Here is a 21369-nt window from a genome sequence, read left to right as displayed (position 1 = left end):
AACCGTGGCATCATGATCTCCCTTACCAAGCAGGGTGGCCATGGGCCACGGCTCTGGCTAACAGAATGCTAGAGCTGGTCCCCCAGAGATCTGCAGCCTTCTCTTCCTTGACACAATCCTTAGGGGATTTGCAGAGGACAGCTGGGACTGTTGCCACCCTGGAGTCATGAGAGTAAGAATGTCCAGAGTTTGGCCCTCGCATCTATGAATTGTGCAGTGGCTTGCACCTGCCTCTGGACTTTTCATGTTGAGCAAAGTAACTCCTAGTAAGCTGTCACTTGTGACTGAGTGTAATCCCTAACTGATGCAGGAACCACCTAGATGATGAGTCTCCACAGCTATGACAAAATGCATCTTACAGCCATTTCATTGGTCATGTGATCTGACGGATGGAAGTGACCACAAAAGACTGCAGTTATGTTCACACTCTGAACCAGCTGTGTTTTGTTATTTATTTACTTATTTCTCAAAAAGAAAGAGAGAGAGTGAGCACACACAATCAGGGGAGTGGCAGGCAGAGGGACAGACAGGCCCCTTGCTTGGCAGAGAGTTGATCTCGGGACCCTGGGATCATGACCTGTCCCAAAGGCAGACACTTAACCAACTGGGCCACCCAGGTGCCCCTGAACCAGTTGTTTTATCTCAAGTCAGTGAGTATTTCTGAATAATGAATTGCTTCACCTGTTAGAGGAAGGCACAGGATCAGAAGATGTATCAAATTGTTTAAGTTTTTAAATTAAATGAACCAATGAAGCCAATCTGGTTTTAGGTCTATTCCTTCTCGGGTATTCATTCATTCCATAAAAACACACTGAGCACATCCTATGTTTCAGATGCTCTGAAGGGCACTGGGAGCTACAAAAGAAGGTCAGCACAGTGACCAGACATCGAGAGCTCTGTGTGTAAGAAAGCTGCCCAGCCGACTTGGGATAAGGGCTCTGGTAGCAGGGACTCAGAGAGATCTGAATAAAGGGTGACAGGACAACAGGGAAAATGGTCAATCCTTGTGGTTAAGTGGCTGAGGAAGAGAGTAAACAAAAGGAGGCAGCTCAGAGTGATCCCCAAAGTAGAGCAGAATTTTGAGAAGAAATGAGAAGTCTGGCTAACCACCTCTCAAACATGCTTGCTACAAAGCTGGAAAGTAAGCTATACCTGAAGATCTTAAAATTCTTGCTGGTGTGATATCAGCAAAATATCAGCATGATACCACAAAAACTCATGTGATAATCATGGTTTTCATGTAATGTAGGTTTTCATGATCACGATGTTTTTGCTACTCTATTCTATATGGAAAACACAGCTGTAGGAAAATGAGAGGAAGCCCACTAGCCACCTAGTCACAATATAATGCTGTTCACGCAGCGCCGAGGGCACATCAAGTAGAAGAGGGCGTACCACAGTAGTTAAATCACGCTTTAAAGAAAGGTTTCATTGAGGAAAGCCAGGTGGTTAATACTCAAATCCCTGAAAATGAGGGACTTTGCTAACCAAGCACCCTCCACCTAACACATCAGTCAAAGGGATACAAACGTGGAAATCCGAACTCTGCATGAGAAAGACACCATGTGAAGGTGCACAACGAAGGAGAAGCCCCAGTGCACTGGCCATTGAAATATTTGAAGCACGTTTGGGAAGTCACATTTTGCAGTCTCTGGATGGCTTTGTATTTGCACTAAATCAAAAAGGAAAATTTTTGTACATTTCCGAAACCATCTCCATCTACTTAGGCCTCTCACAACCCCCTCACCTGATGAGCACAAGGTCGCAAGGAGTCCCTGTTTAATCAAAGATGCTCTGTAATAAGAATCTTTGATACCACCTTACCCCACCCACACAGAGAAAGAGACAGCCAGAGACAGCATGTGTGAGATGGAGGCAGCGGTGGTAGGATGGAGAGGAGAGGGATAGGAAGGAGGAGAAAAGGAGGAGTTGGTGCAGAAGGAAGGGGTGAAGGTAGGAGAGGGAGGAGGAGGAAGGGAATATCAGGGCACAGTGAGTTAGAAAAGATCCTACTGACATGCTTAACTAAGCCAACACAATTTCTTTGAGTCTCACTAGACTTCTAACATCCCGGAGCCCTATATCACGCGCAATTAAACAAGCAAGCCAGTAATTCATTAGGGATAATTTTAATAGATGATTCATTTGGCCCAGCCGGTCAATGACGCTTTGGTTTCTCAAAGGCTCTAGCAGATAGTTAACTACAATGAAGCTTTCAGCTGCCACTGACAAAAGGCAATGGAATTTAAACCACCTATGCCATTTCTTCAAACTTTTTCAGTTTTTTTTGAAGATAAGGATCAAATGAAATGATTTCTGTTAAACCTGTATTTCCTGTACAGAGTTGATATCTTCTTCAAATTATATGATTGTACAACTATTAAGCCAACACTTATTGCAGAGGAAGTCTCCCAATTAGAATATATGACCTGGCCCTTTAATTTTTGGCTCTCCATATGTTTTAGAGTTTCTTTCTAACTCAATTTCTCTTATTTGCACTCTTTGTTTCACAGAATGGGTAGAAGGCCAGTAGTAAAAATGCAAGTTCATTTGTAATTCCTAGTGGGGTAATACTTGTTACAAGGTCAAATTTTGAAGTTAGTGAAAAAATGGCTTTAAAAATCTCACAAGAATGACTCAATATACCAAGAATCAACCCAGAAACATTGTGCTGTTTCACTCAAAGGGGCTGTGCTGAAGAGCCAGTGGGGCCAAGGCTGGAACCCATGGTTCAATACGAGGCCAGGGCACCTCTTTTCAAAGCCAGCTTTTTCATATGGAAAATGCAAATAATAATTCCTGCTCTCCTAGTCACTAAGATTTGTTGGCAGAATCAAATCCAAAGATGTAAATGATAAAGCACTACACAAATACAAGAAGATAACCTTCGGGGGGTTAAAAAAAAGTCTGGTGAAAGCTCTTTGTATCTTGTTTTTAAACCTGAAATTTAAGATCCAATGAAAATCAGCATGTAATTCTTGACCTAAAGGAGATACTATAAGAAAAAACATATGAAACCATGAAGCCTCTGGGATTTTGATCTTTGCAAGGAGAGAGAAGCCAGGGCCACACCCAGGATGAGTATTTGTATTGTGTGGACATGGTGACAGAATGGCCAAGAGGCAAGGGCCTCGGTCACCTTCCTGGAATGCAACCTGCCTCCTCCACGCTCCACCCAGGCAACCCACACACCATTGCCCCTGGGGCGGAAGCACACCACTCCACTTCTTCATGAGTCAGAAGCTGGAGGATGGACCTGGGAATAGGGATCTATGCGGCCAGGGGAGGAAATGAAATTACACACTCAGAAAACCCAAAAAGATCCTGTGGAATACTTCTCTTTTCTGCTCACTGCACAGTTTATCTAGGTTTTCTACAGCTGCCATCACAGAACTCCATATAAGAATCTTTAACTTTTACATGTATTTAAAAACAAAGTCCTAGGGCACCTGGGTGGCTCAGTGGGTTAAAGCCTCTGCCTTCGGCTCAGGTCGTGATCCCGGGTTCTGGGATCAAGCCCCACATCGGGCTCTCTGCTCGGCGGGGAGCCTGCTTCTCCCTCTCTCTCTCTTCCTGCCTCTCTGCCTACTTGGGATCTCTGTCTGTCAAATAAATAAATAATCTTTAAAAAAAAAAAAGTCCTATTATTAGAAAGTGACCTGCTGTGTGTGTGTGTGTGTGTGTGTGTGTGTTTTGGGGTGAGGGGATACAGTGGACTGGGAGTAGGGACAGGAATGGAAGAGTGAAAGTTTTCCAAAACAATAGAATCTGTGATGGAAATCCTGCTTTATCTAGAAGAATCCTCTATTAAATGAGAGTCAGGAAAACTGAGAAGAAATACAGTGAGGACCACACAAGTAAAGAGGTTTCTGAATGAGCAGATGTCAGCGTTACCAGTCATACTGAGGGGCACTTGATCTTGTAAGCTAATGCCACTTTCGTGATTATTAAAATTCTGTTTGGTAAATCATTCTTTCATTCTGCTTTTTCCATCTGCTCATATGTCTATCTTTCTTTTACTAATAGGAATAGAGTCTAATGATAGTAGAAGCTGCAGATAACTGGGAAACCTACCACAGTATGAGAACATATGGGCACTATTGAGTTTTCCTTTACGGTCTGTAAGCAACAAGACAGAAAACTGCTTAAAAACATTACTTCCTGGAATCAAGTAAATCAATCACAATTGAAACCTAAATGTGGTAAGATCACATTCAGTAGGGAATATCTTCTGCTAAATTTAGAAAATAATCCTTTAATAATGAGAGGAATAAAAGACATTTCATATATATCCATTTTTATAAATTGTATAAAGAAATGGTCAAATAGAGTATTTATTGGGAATCTGCTACTCTATACCAAGCATGTTGGGAGGCAATTACAATAATGAGAAATAATATCCACTTCCTGCCTTCAAGGAGCTTCCTTGAGAGAGACTGATACTAGACAACTAACCACATCATATCCTATGTTTGTGGAGGAATGGTTTGATTCTCAAAGATCTCAATCTACTTGGATTCTTCAGGAAGTAATGAAAAGTAATGAGTAAACCCAATCTTTTCATAATATGAGGAAAAAAATAGCAGAAGTGATCTCAAATATTTTACTTTGAGAGAAAGCTGCAAAGCTATACTAAGGAGTAATTCTATCTCTTTAGGAGCTTGACTAATTATTTCCATGGGAGACTCAAATCAACAATGCAATGGCAGTTTTGCAAGGGTTTCTCAATTTTGCCTCTAAGTAATACTGCTTTTATAAAACTATACTTGTAAATTAACTAGGCTTGGTGGAAGCCCCAGTCTATCTTTTCTAAAATGAAAAAGGGATCTCACATAATGGTATCCCAAATTTGTTCATTTGGAGCATATTTAGCTTACATGTGTAGTACCTCCAGTTTCTGGAACAACTGTAAAAGCTACATTGGAAATGTGACCCCAAGAGGATGGTGGTGGCTTTTGAATATTCTTGAGTCATAATAAGGCACAGAGTAAAGAATATAGAACAAAGTCAATCACCTACTTTAAAGCTATTTAACTGGCAAGTCAAAGTGGCAGACACTCCATTCCTTCACAGCATCTATTCCCAAAAAGGTGTATATGCCTTTTGGTCTTACAATTGCTGCCCTGGGTGAAGAGTCCATGGGACAAATCAAGGTCTCTAGCACAGAGACTGCCCCTGCGTTCAGATCAAATTGCTCTACAAACCCATCAGCTATCAGCTTTCCTAAACTCAGTAGGTAGAAAAAGAAATAACTGACAAATGCAAATGATGTAACACTCAAGAGGGGATCAAAATTTTTGCCTTACCTAGAGAGAAAAGATAAGGAGAATCTTTGAGACTTCATTGCTATGATTCTATCGCAGAAAATAAGCAGAGATGTTTTCTAGCATGATACACAAAAGCAGAAAATAAAATGCATGTCTTCACCTTACAGAACATTCTATTTGGAAGAGGATTTTTGCTTTGTGGCTTTGGATGTAAAGGTAAAATTAACATACTTGTATTAAAGGGTCCCATAAGGCTAAGCTGGGACCTGGAGCATAGGCTCCTGAGGGCAGCAAAAGCCCCTTTAAGTGGTCTGAGAAAGTCACAGAAAAGGGCCTATGGCCCGGGCTCTGTGAGGACAAAACACATAATTTTAATAAATGATTTCCTGTAAAAAAGCAGGTAAGTAAGATAAAACCCAATACTACTTGAGAATGAATGTAAAAATGAGGGTTTTGACTCTGTGTATGTGTGTAGAGGAATGTGTGTGTATGAGAGAGACAGTAATTTATGGGCATTTTTGGGCATGAGACACATTAAAGTAGTAAATACTTGCAAATCCCTCTGTCCTTTCCAGAGAGCACTAATATAAAAATGAAGCATTTAATATTAAAGATATATACCTTCTACAGGCAAAATCATCACTAAAGTTAGGTGATGTCATAGTTTATAAGAGGCAATTACGTGTATATCACATGAATAGGCTTGTTATTAAAGTTAAATAGCCAGTTTTCATTTGTGGGCAGAAGCAGGTGTGAAGTGGGCGGCACCAGGGAAAGGAGAGACAGCAGAGAGAAGCAGGAAGGACAGAGGAGAATGTGAGGAAGTGCAGCTCAGCCAGGACTGGGGACAGCACACAGGCGGTGGGCAGGCCCCTCTGGGGGTGGAAGGGGAAAGCTCCCGAACCTCAACGGTACACTTTAGACGTAAGTATAAGAGTGTGGTAATCTAAGTAACAGGAGGCTTTTTTACTGTTTTCCTAAGACTATTCTCAGGAATAGAACCGCGACTTTCTTGGTACAAGCAGTCGTTTCATGATCCACAGCGGTATGATGACATTTAGCATCAGTGGGAGTGAGCAAAGGGTGGAGTACAAGCTTCTACCTTAATGTGGTTAATTGCTACCCATTAGAACTTAAATGGCATTTACACGAAGTTTCATAATCCATTTCCACGGGCACTGTATCTACTGAATATGCAACTCCACGCCGTATTCATTTTCACTCTTTCACATAAATGCACTTATACACATTTGCCAAGCACTACTTTTCTAACTTAATGTCAGATGCTCAATTTTAAATTCTTAAAATACAACTGAAAATATGATTGAAAAATGCATCCACCTCCTGTTTCTTAACTATCTGTGGATGAAAACTAGATGAATAATCCATCTTAGAAATTCTGCTGGTGTACTCTTCATCACTGAGACAACAATTTAAACAGAGCCTAGAGAGTTTCTGGGATTTGGGGGGTTGGCCACTCCTGTGATGTCATCCCTCATCACTCAAGACCTGGCCAGTGGAAATGAGGCAACTATGACTTTTTGCATTTCTGTTAAGTGAGGCCTTACCTAAGATTCTGGCTCCATGAACACTTTAGAGAACTGAAACACAACAAGATATGGAGCTACTCTCCTGAACAACAATAACAACAAAAGTAACAGTTTGTTGACATTGTTGCAATAAGTAAGCTTTACCTTAAATAAAATCTCTAGAAAGTTTAGATGGCATCCTTTTCTTCCAGATTTGTGTGAATTAACGCAGGAGGCAAAATGCTAGCAGCAGACTGCCAGATGAGGAAGAAAGGAAGGGGAAACACTGGTTAATTCTCCCCAGCTCTGGTAACAGTCTACTTCCCCCACTGCCAGGGGCTCCCTGGCTTTCCCCAGGTCTCTGGTATCAACAGAGAACTGAAAGCTGTAAGGACAGTTAAGTCATGTAGACGACAACGGACAGCTAGGGAAGGACACCTAACTACCTATTTTCCCCAAATGTATCCTCTGCATCTTTGCCTCATATAGTCAATATAATGGGTTCAGCAAGATCTGATCACTGCCTCACCACATGCTCTCCTCCAGATATTTCTCTTCCCCCTGGACGATAAATGGCATAAAGAGAAAAGGGAGAGAAGCAATGTCTTGTCTCTCTGGGAAATGGAAAGTGAGCCAGATCCCACTGCTTATGTCGCTACTCCCCTCACATCAATGTGAATGGTTATGAGAATGGCTGATGTATCAAGCCTGGGCTGGAGTTTGGGCTTCATTCACCTCTGCTGGCCATGGTTTTGGGCAAATCATCCCTGACCTCTCCAAACCTCAGTTCCTTCATCTATAAAGGACTGTTGTATATATCGTGGGAGATAATGTAAAGTCCTCAGTAAAGTTTCTGACACATACTCAGTGTCTGATTGGCAATTTTTATTATTTTTTTTTCTAAAACAAGCTTTTTAAAAATTAATCTATGATCCCTGCCATAAAAGGAGGAGAAGGAGGGAGAAGAAAGGAAAGAAGGAAGGGAGGGAGGGAGGGAGAAAAGAAAGAGGTATGAGTGAAAGACATTATATTAAAATTCAGATGAATCTCAAAAATCCACCCCTAATAATTTGAATGTGCCCTGGATTGCCTTTGGGCCAGGAGAACTCTTCAAGAGCAACTGTATGGTCAGTTGTTGGCACTAAAACCTCATGATATTTTTAAAATGGCTTTTCACTGAGTCTTGGAAAAAGCTCAGACTTAGGTCACTTGATTATTCATGTATCCCAAGAGCAAGGACCCTCTTATGAGTGGTAAAAACTTAAAGATACTTCTAGTCCAGCCCTTGTCAATTAGCTCACCTTTCAGTATTTTCCAGCTATACTTGTGTTCTAGCTAGTTTTATCAAGGTGGAATCACACTGGGATCTTGTTAACCAAACTGTTACCATTCATTTTAAACATATGGTGCCGTTTTCTACCCCTGCACTGCTAGATGTTAATATATATTTTTTATTAAAAGGGTGGCAAAGTTAAATAAGTTTGAGGAAACTTTATTAATCTTAGCAGGCCACAGTGCATTCACATATCCTAAGTTTGGAGAAGTCAGTCCTAGAATAAAGAATCTATTACCTTTGTGCAATTTAGCATTGAGCAGGCTTACTGGGCTTTACACAAAGTTTAAAAGACTGTCATGTGTAGCAACTACAAGCATGACTATGGTAGGTACTGAACAGAAGATATGTGGAAAGACCAATGCTCCCTAGAGAAGTTAGAGGTCCTCTACTTTGCAGTTTTCAGGCACTACTGGTAAAATGTTGACTATTTTAATTTGCTTGGATGTGGTTAACAGCCTCCAGTGTGTACTCATGAATACAAGGAGTTGCTTCAATGTATGTGGAGGGCAGCAGGCATGAAAACAGAGTGAGACAGTGTCACATAATTATGTAAGAAGATAAAAACATTTTATAAGTTTGAATTGTCAACTAACTATATTCCATAAGAAATGTAAATTCTTGATAATCTGTTTTGTGTAAACTGAGTATTTAGAGCTCTGACCCATCAGCACTATAGTAGTTTTTAAACAGTATTTTTTTTCAAACTCTAACAATAATTACTAGATGTTAATTATAGAATCTGGGCAGAGGGTATATGGCTGTTCATGGTAAAATTCATTCAACAATCCTGTAAGTTTATCATAAAATATTGGAAAATAGGTAACTACAAAAAATTTGTTTATCTTGAAGTTCAATACAGTTTAATACAGTTTTTATATTCTTCAAGTTGAAATATCACTTACCCACTCAAATTAAGTTTTAAATCATTTTGATCTAGGAAACAAGACTATAAATGGATGTTAATGAACCTGAATCAGCAACAGGAAATGGCTTTGTATAAGTTGTTGCACAAATGTTTACAAGACAGAGGTAGATTCTAATCACGAATGTATAGCATATTAATGCTAATTTTTTACAGGGTTGTTATTATGCCCTTTTCACAGATGGGTAAACTGAGATATAAAACCCTAAGCAAATCACTGATACAATTAGAATCCCTACGCTCTGTTTGTCAAATGCTTTCTACTCTTCATCGTGGAAGTTCACCCATAAGTAACAAAATATAAGTCACTTAACCTAAAGATTAACCAGTACAATATGCTTGCGTATAAATGAGAAAGATTATGTAATTAAATGTGTGTAAATAAGATGCTATTATGACTTGTTTGATCCGTACTTGCCAAGGCTTCTATATTCTAAAGCTGATTATAGTGCCAGGATGTAGATATACTTTAAACAAACAATGCTTCTCTTTTTTCATTCTTACGCTTGTTGACTTTAATTTTGGCAACATCTACTTTTAGTCATAAGTCTGTGAAGTAAACTCATTTTAATACATTTAGAAAAGTGAGGGATGGTGATAGTTCTTAAAATCGCAATAGCAAACTATGAATTCTTACTTAATAATGACACTTTTTTTAAGAAATCAAGAAATTCAGACTTCTTTCAGGACCCATAAATGAGACTATACAATGTTCCTTATCATCAAGATATAATGTGTTACTGTCTGAACCCCACGGGAATCCTTCATAGCAAAACCTACTTGTATTGTGAAACAAATCAGGTCTTGAATGCCAGTGAGAATGACCTAATCTTGTATGTCTGTTTCTCCATAAAATCTGAAAATTTTTACATTCTTACTGAAAGGCCAGAACATTTTACTTTTGCATGGATATTTTGGCTTCTTGGGCTCACTGTACTGACACCATCCCGTCAAGGAAACTTCAAAACAGCATTTGGAAAGACCTTTTTGAAGTCTTTGAGCCAAAATGTATATAAAATGCTTTTATTATAAATGAAAACAAATGCAGCCCCTTTGTTTCAAAGTTTGAGCTGTACCCAGGACGAGTGCTAGGCTTGGCATTTTGGGAGTGAGATGATAGTACTGTCCTTCTTCCAGCTCCACTGAGCTCATGAAAGACATACTCATTACTTACATATTTATTCAATAGTGCTGGGCATTTTTTTCCGGTCTATTTTTAAAATGTCATTATTTTTTTCTAATGATTGAAAAAGTTTATATTCATTTCAAATATATGAAAAATACAGAAACATAAATAGGAACTAAACATAACCAGTAATAAGCATTATTAACATTTGGTATGCTGTTTCACTATCAAAATGTATTTCTAAGACTCCCCACTGACTGTGGAGCCTGATGAGGGATTGATCTCATGACCCTGAGACCATGACCTGAGCAGAAACCAGGAGTCAGATGCTCAACTGACTGAGCCACCCAGGTATCCCTATTTCTGGGTTTTAATAAAAATTTCATTTTTTACCCTGGTACAAAAAAAAAATTAAATAGAATGAAATTTGGTCTATTTGGTTCTGGATTTAGAGAACAAGAGTTTGGAAAAGAAGGTATGTACAGATAGCTAGAATGTTACTTTTGAAAAAATTATGTATTCATTTTTATAAAACCTGCCTCATATTTTTAAGTAGGTTAGGCCATATAGGTTAGACAAAAGAGAGTTCCAGCATCTATTGATGACATCTCCTTTCTCCTACTTCTTGGAATTTCTGAAAGTATGGCCTTAAATATTTTTTAATGTAATGTTCTTAAAATGTATCTAATATCTACTGTATATAATAAATGCCTCTTTGTAAGGATAGCTTAGAAGAACATATTGAAATGATCTAAATGTTACACTGTTCATAATTTAAAATTAGAGCTATTTTTGTCTATAATATAAAATCTGTATTAGGTGTTCAAGCTTACAACATTTTTAATTGTTATAAACAAAAATAATAACACTGTCGAGACTAACCTCTGTGTTAGCAGGTAAACTACTTGTTTGCTTTCTTTCGTAAATGTTCAAGTTTCTTTTTGAATTGCATCAATGAACAAGGAAGCCAGATCCGGTTTCCCAGAGAGGAATCATTAAAGACAGAAATAGTTTCCTGAACACAGGAAATCTGTAAGCACCTAAACAAGGACAAGCAGACTCCAGGGAAAAAGACAATGTTACCAACATGCTCCTTTATGTCTGGCCACAGAAACCACCATGGATATTTAAAAGCATACCGATCAGGGAAAGGTAAAATATAACCATTTGCTTAAAAAAAATCACACTGCTTATACATATAACATATCTAACCCAAACCAAAAATTAATGTGTATATAAGTCCCAAGAATGAAAACTTGAATTTCCCTTTAACTATATCCAGAATTATGCAACAGTATCATTATTAGCAACTCTCTTTTTAATGAACAAAATTCATTGGTGTGTAAAGTCATACTTTAAGAAATGTGTAGGGTGATAACCAGAGACCAAAAACTCCATAAGAATATTACTCTTAGAGGTACCTTAGTAGCATAATGTAAATCTGAAAGTCTTGAATTATATAAATTGAAATTAGGTAGTATTTCTTGAAGCTCTGAGAACTGCACCTTTATACTTAAAAATTCTTTCAGTTAGTTATATGTATATTGGGCAGGCAAGAGGGAGAAGGTGCAAAAAATGAGAAGGAGAAAGAATCTTTAGAAAGAAAAGAACACTATTCAAACATTTTTCATCCACCATCCAAATGAATGACCAATACCTTCATTTTAAAGAACAAAAAGAACAACTGTGAGAAGTTTCCATATTCAAGGAACACTCAGTGTAATCCATAAGTAAAATTGAACTGTGGAGCCTTTAATTGAAATTAGTAAGAGTTTAAACAAATCTGCGTAAGCAAAATTTTATATGCTACCACCTCTTGTAGGTCATACTTTTCCACTAGAGGCCCAGCATTGAAAACACCAACTGATGCAGGTCTTTTTAAGAACATAATGAGTCAGTTCCTACCTCTACATAGTCCTTGGCATGGCCCCAATCTCGTTTGGCATCCAGATTTCCCAAGCTGAAACATTCCAGTTGTCCAAGGTAAATCTTAGCCACTGATCGGCTAATTTTTCGAGTAACAAAATTAGCTCCTAAAAAGAGATGAAAAGGTGTTTATCAGTATAGTACATTTGACATTTAACAGTTTGGTGAACCAAACCCAATCTCAGCCTCTGGGCATTTCTTTCATTCTTATCCCCCGCTTCTTTAAAATAAGAATAAAAGAAAATGACCATTAACTGTCATTTAGATAAGTTAAGAAGTTCTAATTCTAAGTGTCACATCAGCTCTACTTTCATAACAAACATTTTTCTTTGGGGGACGTCTTAACATTCCTAATTTGCTGCTGCTATATGTGACCCAGGCATTAGGCCAAAGAAAAGCTATTGGAATGCCAGTTTTTAAACAGAAAATTCAAAAGGGTTGTATAAAGGGAAATGCCAGAATGGAAGATGGACATCTAAGACCACCCTGATTTTTTTAAAGAACATAAACAGCATATGTTCCTATTAATAAAGCTATTTTGGGGCTCATGGGGGAATGGGAGAAGAGAGTAACTTAGCTCACAGGGTATAACTATTTAAAGGAAACAAACAAGAAATGCACTTGAGTTGCCAATAAGTGGTGATTGTTCTTCTTTAGAAACCTGCAGAGCTATCCAATTATAAATTATGACATAGTTCCAAGTCAAAAGTTTCCCCGCACCATACTTACTGAAATTCCATCTTCCAAATTCACTTCAGTACTATGTACAGAAATGGTCTCCTGAATTCGGCATAAATATTTTGAAACAATTGATGAAAGTGACCATAAATTGAAGAAAGAAGTGAATTGTTTTATATTTTTTGGTCTTTAATGAAAAAGTCTACGTTTAAAAGATTACAGAGAAGAACAAAGTTAAAAGACACTTCCGAGATGATTTTACCCAAGCCTCTGTTTCTAGGTAAGGTTATCACAAGTACCAGGTAATGCCAAAGTCTCAAGGTAATAGCACACATAAAGTCAATAATGGTTGCATACAGTTTAGATAGATTACTATCATAATTTATCACATTTCAATAACTTTAGCTTTGTTCTTTTGCAGATTAAAGCAGGGAGGTGAGTTATGATGAAAGCTTTTGGCTTCTAGAGAAACTGGCACGGGGATAAGGGGAATTTTTCTGAAGAGGTTTACTAAATTTTGGCAAGAACACAGCCCAGGGCAAGTGCAAACAGATACTAGATCACTTACTACAAAAATCTGGTGTACACATCTATACCAATACCATCATTAAAAATGACAATGGGGGGTGCCTAGGTGGCTCAGAGTGTTAAGCCTCTGCCTTCAGCTCAGGTCATGATCTCAGAGTCCTGGGATCGAGCCCCATATCGGGCTCTCTGCTCAGCAGGGAGCCTGTTTACCCCTCTCTCTCTTTGCCTGCTTCTCTGACTACTTGTGATCTCTGTGGGTCAAATACATAAATAAAATCTTAAAGAAAAAATGACAATGGGATTTCCATGGAAATCTAAAATTTTCAGTTTCTCTTAGCAGTTGATAGAGTATGCTTTGCTTCTTCAATGGCAGCTTATAAAACACAGAGCTTCTTCAAAAAAGAGCCTTTTGAAATGAGGAAATATTTAATAAGAGCAATCCTTCTCAATCTGCCACCCTTAGCAATCTTTTATTCTCTATGGACTTGTAATAAATAACTTTAAATTTATAATTAAATGTAGATTTCTCAATGTCCTTCCTTCTATTTTAATAACAGGACTAAACTATCATTCCAAATATATTAGATAAATTAGTGATGCCATATAATTAGATGAAGCTCCCAACATAAAACGGTTCAGATTATTCTCTTTACTGGGAAGCAAATATTTAGGGGTCCTCAGCAAGTATGTGACTATGTTCAAACTATCTAGGCTCTACCCTTACTGTTTAGTCTTTCAAACAGTATTAACTGAGCACCTACCAAGCACAGAGCACTGAGCTGGGGAACTTGTAAGTGACGCGGCAGCCCCTGCTCTCAAGTAGCACAGAAAGTGTAAGACAGACAAATAAATCAGGGTTGCCAGACGTTAGATGACAGATCTGCAAGAGGAAGAGTCAAGTCTGGTAACTCCATGGCTGGATATGGTCAGGAAACACCGAGAAGCAGACTGCCCTGAGGTTTCATCAGGCTGTGAGATAGGGATGGTGCTCCAGGCACATGGAAAAACAGCACAGGGGCTTCTGAGTAGGCCTTTGTCTCTTCTTCCTTATCACAACCCTGCAATGATCATGACCTCAACACCTCTGACAATGGCCTTCACTTTTAGCACTGTGCTAAGTGCTGCTCCATTGATCTATATATCTATCCTCATGAGAGTATCACACATTCTTGATTACTTTAGCTTTATGGTAAGTTTTAAATCAGGAAGTGTGTGTTTTTGGACTTTGCTCTTTTTAAAGACTGTTTTAGCTATTCTCAGTCCCTCAAATTTCTGTATGATTTTTAGGTTCAGCTGCTTAATTTCTGCAAAAAAATCAACTGAGATTTTGATAGGGATTGTGTTGAATCTGTAGGACAATATGAAGAATACTATCATCTTAACCATATCCTGTCTTCTAATCTATGAACACAGGATGTCTTTCCATTTACTTAGGTCTTTCAAAATTTCTTTCAGCAATGTTTTGAAATTCCCAGAAAATAAGTTTTGTTTTTGTTCTGTTAAATTTGTTCCTAAGTACTTTATTCTCTTTGATGTTATTGTAAATGAAATTGTTTTCCAAATTCCACTTTCAGATTAATTTTAAACATTATTGCTACCATTTGTTTCACTAATTAATTTTTGGAGAAGCTTAAAATTATTATTTTTTTAAAAATTTGCTCCCTTCGTTTTTATACCTTATCACACAAGACTGACGTTTTTAGGAGAAAACTATATAAAATCATTATATATTAGAGTGAGACTTAGTGGCAACTTTGCCCAACCATCCCAAGTGTGCAGATGGGCAGAGAGAGAGGCAGAGGCTAAGCAAAACTGCCCAACAGTCAGGACCAGTAGATGAGCCTGATCCAAGCCTGTCGTGTGTGCTTTCCCACCTGTGGCTGTTTTTATTAAGTCACAGTGCAATGTAGGAGGTATCCTTCTTCAGATTAGATTTAAGTGGTGGTATATTATTAACATATCAATAAATGGACCTGTTGCAATTATTTTAAGTGCACATTTGATTTCTAAGAGCCTTAAACTAGAAGACCTTAGCTAGGAAGAAGACCAAGAAATGAAAAGTTAGCCCAGTGACCAAAGACCAACTGTATTAGCTACTGGTTATAGTATTTTGCACCAACCATTTAAAAGGTCTGAAGTTACAGTCTCTTCTATAAACTACCAGTATACTTGCCATGTCAAATCACAGGATATGTTAATACATATCCTGTAGGTGAAACAATGCTATAGAACATAAATTACTGAAATGTAAGGAATTAGGATCATCAAGTCCTCATTTGTAAAACAAGGATAATAATAGGTACTTACCATGTAGATCTGATGTTTAAGTGAGAAAATCTAGGTAATATGATTAGGAAGTTCTCAATAAATATTAGCCATTATTATAATTACTACATTACAATGTTAATGGTATCTATAATTAAACCTAAATGAAAAGTTCAGCTTTCTTAGTTCTTTTATGACTAGGTCTCTTAATTCTCTGATTTTTGAAAATCTGAGCTTGAGAACAGATCTAAATAAAGAGCCAATTTCAAATATATAGACTCACACACTGAAAGCACTAACAAACATTTCTTAAACCAACTGCAGTTTACCTTTTCAATATAAGCTCATTAACAAAGAAAAAAGAGTGGCCACATAAATGTATATCCATAAGAAAAAGATAAATTAAGATGGATTTTAGTCCAAATCTTAGTTCTAAGACTGAGATCACCAGTTTTGCTAGCACTGACAGAATGACGAGAACTTGCATTTTGACAATATAGCATACAAGAAAAACTGCCACATTAAAAAATGCCAAGATATGCTGGATAAAATATATCTATTATTTATTTAAGCTCAAAGCTGAGTCTCCAAGATGGATTTAAGTGAGGGGAAAGCTCCAGAGCACAGGTCTGGGTGGGCACTGAGTGTTCTGAGCTAAGAACATGACTAGAGCACCATCTTAGGACCTGGAAATAGGCTTCAGTTTTAATATCCAAGCCGGGGCAAAGGACATAGTGTTGGAGAGAGAACACTGGAAGTAGGGTTATACACTATGTGAGTTAACAGTAATTCTCTTCCTTTTATAAGTGCCATTATTTTAAACAAGCATTTTAGCTTTTCAGTTTCCTTACCTATAAAATGGGAAAATAATCCATACTAAGGACCTAATAAAATACTATATTTCAAAGGCTGTAGAACACTCTATGATCGTCAAGTATTTCTGTTAGTTACAAATAGTTACAAATGTTTATTGTCTTGAATATGTTTACTGTGATCAATCTTTTAAAATAGTAAGGCTTTTTCTTTCACATTTGTCTGTATGTGACCTTCTCCACAGTTAGCTCAAGTCTGGGAAAAAATTATGAGAGCTACTTCAAATAGTCAAAAAGAAAGTTAATATTCATCTCTATCATTCAAAATAGGATTCCGTACCAAGGTAGTTAAAATAAGGTTTCATGGAAGAGTAATTTTCTAAATAATTTAGTGTTATCAAAAGCCAAGAGTGGTCACAATCCAAAGTTTCTCCCAGGTTCTGATGGGTATGCATGTGGGCTGTAGTTCTTGGGGAGAGGAGAAGAAGTGGCAGAAGGGGTTCCCAGGCCATCCTGGGCAGTGGAGAAGGACACAAACTGAGGCGGGAGAGATGAGTCTTTAGTGTTCCAACCCAGCTCCTTGGGATAACAAGCAAAGTATATTTAAGAAATCATTGAGAGGAGGAGCCTTCACCTTATTTCATGTTGGAGAGTCTGGGGAAATCTCCTTAGGATGTCACCTGGGATCTGACCTGGGGCAGCTGCACCATGATACACTGAATAGGGCAGTGTATCATGGCAGTGTACACCGCAGAGGGCAGGTGTGGTGCTGTGAGACCCAAAAGGCCTGGCCTGCAACGATGTATGGGCCCGAGGTGGTGAGGGAGGAAGCCCCGTAGTTGAGTCTTGGCGGTAAGACCATGTAGGCCACAGACTACATGTAGGATGAGACAGTGGGTCTATAGTCCATAATGCCAAGGAGGGGTAGAGTGAGGCTAACTCACCCTAGGAGCCTACTGGAAAGAGAAGCCCCTGAATTTGATCAGTAGCAGACACCAAAAAGACCCAAGCCTGAAGCTAGCACCACCGCCTTGGCCACTAGGCAAGGGAATAGCTTATACCAGCAACACGGCAGCTGAGATTAGCAGTGTGCAGAGTGTACCATTAGGTCTGAGGATGCCAGCTGCCCCCTTGTCAACACCAAATAAAATAAGACACATTTGTATCCCAAATAACTAGATGGCATCTCAAAGAGAAACAAGGGAAAAAAATGGCATATCTAGAGAAACCAGCTTCAACACTGTATTATAGCAGATACTTAATTACGATTTTTAATTGAATTTGGTTTGGGTTTTGTTTGTTTTTGTTTTTGTTTTGTTTTGAGAAAAGTGTAAATTTAACCATTAGGGACTGTGTGTATTTCCTGTGGCTGCCATAACAAATTACTACAAACTAGGGGTCTTAAAACAACTGAAATTTATTCTCTCACAGTTCTAGAAACCACAAGTCAACAGGGCCATGTTCCTTCTGGGAGGTCTAGGGGAGAAACCTTCCTTTGCTTCTTTCTGTATCTGATGGTTCCAGGCATTCTTGATTCTTATCTTACGGCTGCATCATTCCAATCTCTGCCTGCATCTTTACACCATCTTCTCTGTGTGTCTCTGTCTTGCCTCTTCTGTTTCTTATAAGGATACTTATCAATGAATTTAAGGTCTGCTCTGGTAATCCAGGATGATTTCTTCATCTCAAGATTCTTAATTATATCTGTAAAGACCCTTTTTCCAAATAAGGTCATATTCACAAGTTCCCAGAATTAGGAAGTAGGCATATCTTCCTGGGGCCACTCAATCCATGATAAGGGTCAAGGATTAGAATATTTGAAAAAGTATGATAAAACACAAATCAAGCATTGTTATATTATTTTAATATCATCTTAAGGTAGTGGTGTATCTTTCAGGAGCACAACAGTCAAAGAGTCTCCAGTTGTAAAAGATTTAGAGGGATAAAATAAGTTTCCTCTCTATTTTAACTCTGTTAAGTTTGCCTCAGTGAATCTGAATAGCTCCCTGGATCTCTTCTTCAAATAATACACTTGTACTTATAGTTTTGGACTAGAAATTCTGTGCATATACCTGTATTTGCCATTTTCCCTTTTCATCATTCTTTCTTGAGTCTTCTGGTATAATTTCCTTTCTTCTGAAAATGCATTCACTAGAAGTTCCTTTAATGTAGAGAAATTGCCTCATATTTGGAAGATAATTTTGCTAATTACACAACTGCAGGGTGCAAATTGTTTTCTCTTAGCATGCTGAAGTTATTATTCCACTGTCTTCCGGTTCCCATTTTTTGCCACTGGTAAGTGTGAGGCCATTCTGTCATTCTTTGGTAGAATCATCTTTGGTATTTTGTAGGTCATTTTCTTCCTCCCATTAAAGATTCTCTCTTTGTCTTTGGTATCCTGGAGTCCCAATTCCATGTGTCCAGAGATGGTTTTCTGCATGGTACGCCCAGTGCTTCTGTATCTGTGTCTCTTACAGCACGTCTGGAAATCTCCCAGTAATCATTTCTTCCAATGTTGGTTCTTCTTCACCCTATTTTGTTTTGTTTTCTCTATTTCCTTTGGGAAAAGGAATGCTAGACCTTCTCATTTCACCTTCCAATGTCTTAATTTCTTTCATCCTTTCTTTCTCTGTTTCCATCCTTCCCTTTTTTTTTTTTTAAATAATTTTCATTTCTTTGTCCTTCTCTGCAATGTTCTGGGTAACTTCCTTAGATCCATCTAATTTTCCTTCAGCACTCTAATATTTTAAGTCAGTCATTTAATTCTTTATTTCTAAAAAAATTTTTTTTTAATTAACATATAGTGTATTATTAGCCCCAGGGGTACAGGTCTGTGAATTGCCAGGTTTACACACTTCACAGCACTCACCATAGCACATACCCTCCCCAATGTCCATAACCCCACCACCCTCTCCCTACCCGCCTCTGCCCGGCAACCCTCAGGTTTTTTTTTGTGAGATTAAGAGTCTCTTATGGTTTGTCACCCTCCCGATCCCATCTTGTTTCATTTATTCTTTTCCTGCCCTCCAAACCCCCCACGTTGCATCTCCACTTCCTCATATCAGGGAGATCATATGATAGTTGTCTTTCTCTGATTGACTTATTTTGCTAAGCATGACACCCTCTAGTTCCATCCACGTCGTCACAAATGGCAAGATAATTTTTTTTTTTATATCTAAAGTTCTCTTTGGTTGTTTTTTTCAAATCTTCCTGGGCATTTTTATATTCTGTTGCTGCTTATTTTTAAGTAAATAAAATGATTTTTATGATTTATCATTTTATTTACTTAAAGTTGTCATAGTAATTTTATATTCTGAATTTGATAACCCCAATATTTAAAGTTCTTGGGGGCTAATTTCTTGTTGTTCTTTTTTTTTTTTTTTTCTGTTGATTTTGATTGATGGCAGTTTGTTTCCTTGTGCATTTGATGACCCTAAGAGTTCATATTTAGTCATCTTAATCTGCTGGAAACCAGAGGACAAGTCTGAGAATGACTGTTTCCTCCTGAGAGTGTCTGCATTTGTTTCTGATGGAAGCCAGGAGACACTAACCTCTGCAACCTTTCATCCCCTTCCACAGTCCCCAGGTTAATACTGTTCTGCTCTTCCACTTTGTTACTATCTAAGGCCAACAGCTGAGCCTTCTAATTAACGAGGCTGAGCATTACCTAAAGGTCTATTAAAAATCACTGCATCAGGCGTGCCTGGGTGGCTCAGTTGGTTAAGTATCCGACTCTTGGTTTCTGCTCGGGTCATGATCTCAGGGTCCTGAGATGGAGGCCTGAGTGGGGCTCTGCACTCACTGTAGAGTCTGCTTCTCTCTCTCTCTCTCTCTCTCTGTCCCTCCCCCAACACTTGAACATGGTCTCTCCCTCTTTCAAAATAAATAAATAAATAAAAACACTGCATCACACTAAGTAAACAGGATTAGATATCACTTTGGGGACCCTAGAGGTCCCTGTCTATTGGTGGGAGGGAACTGCCAGGGAGATAACAGATTTAGAGAAATAAAGATATTAAAAGAAATTAATTTTTCTGCATTTCTGGATGCAATGCAAATAATTGTGCCACCCCATACATATTTATTTTTGTACTAGACATTCAAAAAAATTTGATTTTTTTGATTTTCTCAATGGAGTATGCCTGTATATAGATACACACACACACACACATAGACACACACACATATATATATATACACATGTATACACACACACACACACACACACATGTTTATAAACATCTAAACCTGAAATTTATATCACTGGTTTGCTTGTACTTTTTCTCTGGCTCAAATACAACTACTTTTAATGATTTTTTTTATACATACTAGGCAAATATACTTTTTTTTTTCCTTATGAAATCCTAAACCAGAAGATTGTCTTGTCTTGTGGTTCTCCCCCTTTACACTGGGCCTCACTTCCTGTGAGAACAGATGATTATGGCCTGCTGTGAGATCATTCCAGCACCAACACACAGGAGGCAGCTCAGATAAACAACTAAAGCCAAATTCCTAATTTCCTGGCTTTGTTCTTATATCTAATCCTTACATCAATGTGTGTGCATATATATGCATGTTCCTTGTTAAACTTTATAGTATAAAATCATAAAATATACCAAGATAATATTCCCCTAGTCAGATACCTTCTAAAACAAGTTTAAGAAAAAGAAGAACTGACAAAATTTATAAAACATACACCCTAAATTATCAGCATTTAACTTTAAGACATGAATAGCAGCACACTTACTAAAATTAAAGAATTGGATCATCTGCTAAATCATATTCTTTACCACAATGTATTACCCTTCAATAGAGACTTTGTTTTTGTTTTCATAACATACAAAATGCAAGAATGGACATCTTATTATGACCAAGTGGAACTAAGGGAAGAAACATGAGGGAGATAAAGTAAGGGAGATAATTGTCCCTACTAGGAAAATTCTGCTTATCACAGTAAACAAAACTGCTTCTTTTTCTAAC

General features: G+C 38.0%; 1 protein-coding gene across 3 annotated transcripts in view; it reads right to left on the bottom strand.

The window, feature by feature from the left end:
- GMDS (GDP-mannose 4,6-dehydratase) overlaps positions 1-21369 on the bottom strand; it is a 640099-nt gene that overhangs the window by 292196 nt on the left and 326534 nt on the right. For all 3 annotated transcript variants that reach the window (XM_047734312.1, XM_047734313.1, XM_047734311.1), the window contains one exon: positions 12086-12213. In XM_047734312.1, the coding sequence (XP_047590268.1) occupies positions 12086-12213 (128 nt within the window). The remainder of the gene's footprint in view (positions 1-12085; positions 12214-21369) is intronic.

This window comes from Lutra lutra, chromosome 6 (assembly GCF_902655055.1).
Source record: "Lutra lutra chromosome 6, mLutLut1.2, whole genome shotgun sequence".
Classification (NCBI taxonomy): Eukaryota; Metazoa; Chordata; class Mammalia; order Carnivora; family Mustelidae; genus Lutra; species Lutra lutra.
The sequence above is the reverse complement of the archived record's forward strand: the minus strand, read 5'-3'. Positions and strand labels throughout refer to the sequence as shown.